This window comes from Corylus avellana, chromosome ca4 (genome assembly GCF_901000735.1).
Source record: "Corylus avellana chromosome ca4, CavTom2PMs-1.0".
NCBI classification, from domain to species: Eukaryota; Viridiplantae; Streptophyta; class Magnoliopsida; order Fagales; family Betulaceae; genus Corylus; species Corylus avellana.
The window spans coordinates 3,201,916-3,207,925 of NC_081544.1; the positions used below are offsets into that span (position 1 = coordinate 3,201,916).

General features: G+C 37.9%; 2 protein-coding genes across 2 annotated transcripts; both read left to right on the forward strand.

Moving 5' to 3' along the window:
- Nucleotides 1-535: 535 nt before the first annotated feature.
- LOC132179755 (disease resistance protein Pik-1-like) lies at nt 536-1,236 on the forward strand. The gene is made up of 3 exons (XM_059592524.1): nt 536-624; nt 732-810; nt 944-1,236. Exons 1-3 carry the CDS (start codon nt 619-621, stop codon nt 1,087-1,089), a joined length of 231 nt encoding a protein of 76 aa, XP_059448507.1. The 5' UTR covers nt 536-618; the 3' UTR covers nt 1,090-1,236.
- Nucleotides 1,237-2,503: 1,267 nt separating this feature from the next.
- On the forward strand, nt 2,504-5,532 carry LOC132179618 (pentatricopeptide repeat-containing protein At5g02860). The gene has a single exon (XM_059592361.1). It carries the CDS (start codon nt 2,614-2,616, stop codon nt 5,068-5,070), a length of 2,457 nt encoding a protein of 818 aa, XP_059448344.1. The 5' UTR covers nt 2,504-2,613; the 3' UTR covers nt 5,071-5,532.
- The last annotated feature ends 478 nt before the right edge of the window (nt 5,533-6,010 follow it).

Consider the following 6,010-nt stretch of genomic DNA (forward strand, 5'->3'; position numbering starts at 1 on the left):
ATGAGTGTTACGTCTCACATTGTCTAGTTATTAAGTGAAATTGAGCTTTATAATATATTTAATAAAAAAGTTCCAAATTAACTAATTTTTTAGAATGATAGGCAGATGTGATTACAATTTTTTCTTGAGTAGTTACATTAGTACCGAGTAGAGATCAAAAATCTGCTCAGCCACTCGATAAAAAAGATACGCCCACTAATTCAAATTAAATAGAAAAAAGAATTAGGTGGGGGAAGTCTTCTAAAGGGTGAAACTGAGTCACACGTTCTGGACACGGCTTCGATATTTTAGTATATTTGGAGAAGAAGACCAAGACAAAAGACTTGGAAGACCGGAGAGTTCTAGAACAACAACCAATCCTAAACAAGCAAGTCAATTTGTGAAAGCAACATCAGCATGTGTACCTTAAAAACTGCTGACGCAGTGACGCGGTTTTACTGAATTTTTCAAGAAATGGTTGTTGTTTGTTGCATGCCATTGCCATAGGAAGTCACTCGATGGTTTCCTTGAAGGAGAAGTTTGGGGCTCTATATAAGCGAGGTTTTGGTCTTGTCTTTCTTTATAAGTTGTAGCTTTCTGATAAGAATTTGTGAGATCGTAGAAAATTGAATTGCCAATATGAAGGTATCATTTGCAAACAGAGATTGTTTGTTCTTTTGGGTTCATAGCATATGAATATATAATGCATGTCATGATTCTCTTCTATGGTCTGATTTAGTTTGCATTTGCAGCAAAAGATTGTGATGAAGGTAGATATGACGTGCAAGAAATGTCAGAAAAAGGCACTCCAGGTTGTAGCTGAAGCAAATGGTTGGTATTCTCTGCTCTACGTACTCGCATTCAGAACAAACACATGCAATTGGAACATGTTTTTGTTTTATTAGAAACATTTTATCAAACATCTGCTGTTCATTATCTTATATATGTTTCGTTTGCAATGCAGGCGTGAGCTATGTGGGCTTAGGAGCGCAGAAAGATAGAGTGGAGGTGATTGGGGATGGAGTTGATGCTCTAAAGCTGGTTAAAAATTTGAGGAAGAAAGTTGGGCAAACCGATATCGTCAGTTTAGAGGCGATAAAAGCAAGCTAGAGAGAGAGCTTAATATTATGTAGACTTAATAGCAAGAGTTTCTTGAAGATTTTTATTTATTTTGTTTTCCCTTATCATCAAGATGTTAAGGATTTATGCAGTTGAGATGCCTTAGCAGAGGATCAATATGAGTATGTCTTTGGTAAATTTTATGCTGCATGTAAAATTATCAAGGCTTAAAGAGTTAGGAAGATTTTTTATCCAAATGTCAATTTTTTTGTATGTACTTTGCCCTAGGCAGCCCAAGAACTTGCTCGGGCACCCCAAAACCCGCACTCGCTCTCTCATTTTTGCAAAGAATTCGGACAAATAATCTAAGGATCTAAATCCCAATTATTACGCCCATAACTTATAACCCATGCTATGCGTAGATGTTTTTTCATTACAATTTACTTGAAAGGATTTGGGATACTTTCATCATTTAACATGGTCTTGCTTAAGTTGACTGAAGTTTTGAAGCCACCCTTACCCCTGATGTTTACCTATGCATATTTCTTAAAAATTCCCCTGCTTTTTCTAGTTGTTAATGAACACAAACAGACCTTAAAGGATTTAAGGTTGAAAGTTTAGATAAAATGGTATGCAACAAGAGAATTTAGGGGTACTACAACTTTTTATATAATTGTTTTTTTTTTTTTACAAATTGATGTAATCTATTTATCAATTTAATTAATTAATGACCGACTTATCAATCACACAACTCTTAATTATTTCATCAATTTAAAAATTATGGGTAATTTCACTGAAGACCCCTGAACTTCTACTCGATTTGACAAACCTCCTAAACTTCAAAATCTCTTAATTTAGTCTCTTAAACTTTCAATTGCTCTCAATTTAAACCCACTCCATCAAATTTAGCCGTTAGAAATACCAAAAAAAGACCAAAATATCCCTGATTTTATTTTAAAAAAAATAAAAAACGTTTTGGAATTAAGGATAAAGTTGAAATTTTATATATAAAAAAAAACAGGGTATAAGCGTCATTTAACGTTTAAAATCTGACAAAAGGGTCCAAATTGATTGCAATTGAAAGTTTAGGGAACTAAATTGAGAGATTTTGAAGTTTGAGAGAGTTTGTCAAATCGGGTAGAAGTTTAGGAGTTTTTAATGAAGTTACCGCTAAAAATTATAATAAAGTTGTAACCAAACTTTTTTCTTTTTTTAAAAAACAAGAAGGATGTTAACCCACCATTTCTTTTGTGATGATATGCAATGTGTTTGGGTTTATGATTTCAAAACGTATAATTAAAAAATAATAATTTAAAAGTGTAATTTTAAAAAAAGCAAGTAAATATTTAACAAAATTGCAATTTAACCTTTTAAAATAATGCCTTTTTAAAAAAAAAAACACTAATTGATTAATAGAGAAGATAAGACTTCCAAAAATCCTTTGTATCTTTGTCCCTCTCGAAAAGATCTTTCTTTGTGGCTGCGAAGTGGTTACTACTACACAACCTAAGTGAGTCAGTCCACCGCACCCGCCTGAGTGAAAGCAGCCTCTCCCCTTCTCCCTCCGTCTCTCCAATGGCGGAAAAACTCGCTCTACCTCTTCTACTCCCAAACCCACCACCCTCAAGGTCTGTTTTCCCCAACAACCACCACACTCAGCACCACCCTCCAGTACCCTCAGCGCCACCACCAGTAGCCCCTCTTCTCCAGGACCTCCTTTTCACCCGCCAAAACCCCAGCACTTCCTCACAACCCCACACCCACCAGTCTCCAATCCCCAGAACCCGCAACCGCATCGGCAAGTCCCGCGACCCCAACCGTGGCAAGCCCTGGTCTAACCACAGGCTCTCCCTCAAAGGTCAGCAAATTCTCCAAACTCTTCTTGACCCACAATTTGATTCTGCTGGATTGGATGATGTTTTGCGTCAATTGTTTGAACCGGAAGAGGAGGTGGGCCCTAGTGTGGAGTTGTTGTCTTTGGATGTACTGGGTATAATTAAGGGTTTAGGGTTTAACAAGAAATGTGACTTGGCAATGGGTGTGTTTGAGTGGGTTCGGAATCGTAAAGATTTTGAATTGATATTGAATAGCTCTGTTATTGCTGTGGTTATTAGTATTCTTGGCAAGGAGGGTCGGGTTTCATCCGCGGCTTCTTTACTTCATAATTTACATCAAGCTGGGATTGATATTGATGTTTATGCTTATACTTCTTTGATAACTGCTTGTGCTAGTAATGGGAGGTATAGAGAGGCTGTGACGGTTTTTAAGAAGATGGAAGAAGAGGGGTGTGAGCCTACTTTGATAACTTACAATGTGATTTTGAATGTGTATGGGAAAATGGGTATGCATTGGAATAAGATTATGGGTCTGGTTGAGAACATGAAAATTGCCGGGGTTGCCCCTGATCTGTATACTTATAATACGCTTATTAGTTGTTGTCGACGAGGCTCTTTATACGAAGAAGCAGCTGGGGTTTTTGAGGATATTAAATCAGCGGGATTTACACCGGATAAGGTTACTTATAACGCGTTATTGGATGTCTATGGGAAGTCTAGGCGGCCAAAGGAAGCTATGGAGGTGTTGAGAGAGATGGAGATCAATGGGTTTTCTCCTAGCATTGTGACTTACAATTCATTGATATCGGCTTGTGCTAGAGATGGTTTGTTGGATGAAGCAATGGATTTTAAAACCCAAATGATGGAGAAAGGGATTAAGCCTGATGTGTTTACCTACACCACCCTTTTGTCGGGGTATGAGAAAGCTGGGAAGGATGAGTCTGCAATGAAGGTTTTTGAGGAGATGAGAAGTGCTGGGTGCAAGCCAAATATCTGCACCTTTAATGCCCTCATTAAGATGCATGGTAACCGTGGAAAGTTTGCAGAAATGATGAAGGTTTTCGAAGAGATCAAGATATGTCAGTGTGCCCCTGATATTGTTACTTGGAACACACTTCTGGCGGTGTTTGGGCAAAATGGAATGGACAATGAGGTGTCAGGAGTGTTTAAGGAAATGAAGAGGGCAGGGTTTGTGCCTGAAAGGGACACCTTCAACACGTTAATAAGTGCATACAGCAGATGTGGTTCCTTTGACCAAGCTATGGATGTTTATAAGAGAATGCTGGAATCTGGGGTTAATCCTGACCTTTCCACCTATAATGCTGTTTTGGCAGCATTGGCCCGGGGTGGGCTTTGGGAACAGTCTGAGAAAATACTTGCTGAAATGAAGGATGGTCGATGTAAACCCAATGAGCTGACATACTGTTCTTTGCTTCATGCCTATGCTAATGGCAAGGAGACTGAGCGCATGTGTGCTCTGGCAGAAGAGATATATTCTGGTGCAATTGAACCGTGTGCTGTGCTTTTAAAGACCCTTGTTTTAGTTAATAGTAAAAGTGACCTCCTAATGGAGACAGAACTTGCTTTCATGGAGTTGAGGAAAAGAGGGTTTTCACCTGACATAAATACTCTTAATGCTATGGTTTCTATATATGGCAGAAGGCAGAAGGTTACCAAAACACAAGAGATTTTGAATTTTATAAATGAGAGTGGGTTCACTCCAAGCTTGACAACTTATAATTGCTTAATATATATGTACAGCCGCTCTGAAAACTTCGAGAGAGCAGAAGAAGCTTTAAAGGAACTTTTGGAAAAAGGAATAAAGCCTGATTTAATTTCATATAATACTGTTGTATATGCCTATTGTAGAAATGGTCGGATGAGGGAGGCTTCACGGATATTCTCAGAAATGAAGGATTCTGGACTTGCTCCAGATGTGGTCACTTATAATACCTTCATTGCGAGCTATGCAGCTGACTCGATGTTTGTGGAGGCCATTGACGTGGTTCGATACATGATCAAGCAGGGATGTAAACCAAACCAGAACACATACAACTCCATTGTAGATTGGTATTGCAAACTCAATCGACATGATGAGGCAATCGTGTTTGTCAACAACCTTCATACCCTTGATCCACATACTTCCAAGGCGGAAGAATACAGGTTATCAGAACGTATAACAAAGAAATGGTCATAGGCGATCCTCATCTGTCAATGGATGGCAGCTGGATTGACTTGCTCTTTAGCCTCTTAACTTCATATCCATCCAGCCCTTTGTCCTCTCTTTTCGTGCCCGTGTTTTATATTGTTTGGGCAGGGAAATGAGCAGAAATGTAATGTTGTGCATGATTCTGTTATCTCTCTGTGAGCTTAACAGTAAGAGCTGATTCTTGATTTTTGAGTTAAAGAGGATTGAGCTATACAAGCGTTCGTCATTTATGGCTAGCAGCATACCTTGTATAGATCAAATGACAGATGAAAGAAAGGTGGGGATGGGAGAATTGAGTAAGTTTTAAGTTATGTACAATTTTCCATATAGCATGAAATTGGAAAACACATGTACAGTTAACTCTGATAATAATATTTTGAAAATGTTCGGCACTGTAATCCATCACTCTTACTGATAATTATCTTTATGTCAACTTTGCGTTAATGAGAAATGGATCTTCTTTTTTATATATTTGGTAGTATTATCGAATATTGAGCTTTATATAAGATTGAAATCATCGGCTGTATATATCTTTGCGAAAGTTAGGCTTAATCATGGCATCCTAGGATTGTAATATACAAAACCCTCGTGCATAGTCGTTCTCATTCAGATTCTTATCCAGATATGTTGTGCTGTTATTATTGGTTGGACAGTTAAAAGTTTGATGCTGCCCGTGGTTGAATTGTACTCCACTGGTCTGTAAAATGTATCCCATTTCTGGTGCACAGAAACAGATTTGTGTTGTAAAATTAGCAGTATTGTATAAACTGATAAAAATATGGACCGATTATGTAATTTTGGCATTTTATATAGTTCTTATATTTTGAAGTGCTGAACTGTGAAAATAAGGATGAGAAATATTAAATGCACTCTTAACTCCACAATCTCAAGTGCAGACTCTCGGACGTGGCATTAAAGATCACCATTG

Bases quoted from the DNA above. Each gene is read 5' to 3' on its own strand.
- LOC132179755 (XM_059592524.1), top strand. The intron at 811-943 runs GTTGGTATTCTC...TTTGCAATGCAG, and splicing joins GGTTGTAGCTGAAGCAAATG to GCGTGAGCTATGTGGGCTTA.
- LOC132179618 (XM_059592361.1), top strand. From the start codon at position 2,614: ATGGCGGAAAAACTCGCTCTACCTCTTCTACTCCCAAACCCACCACCC.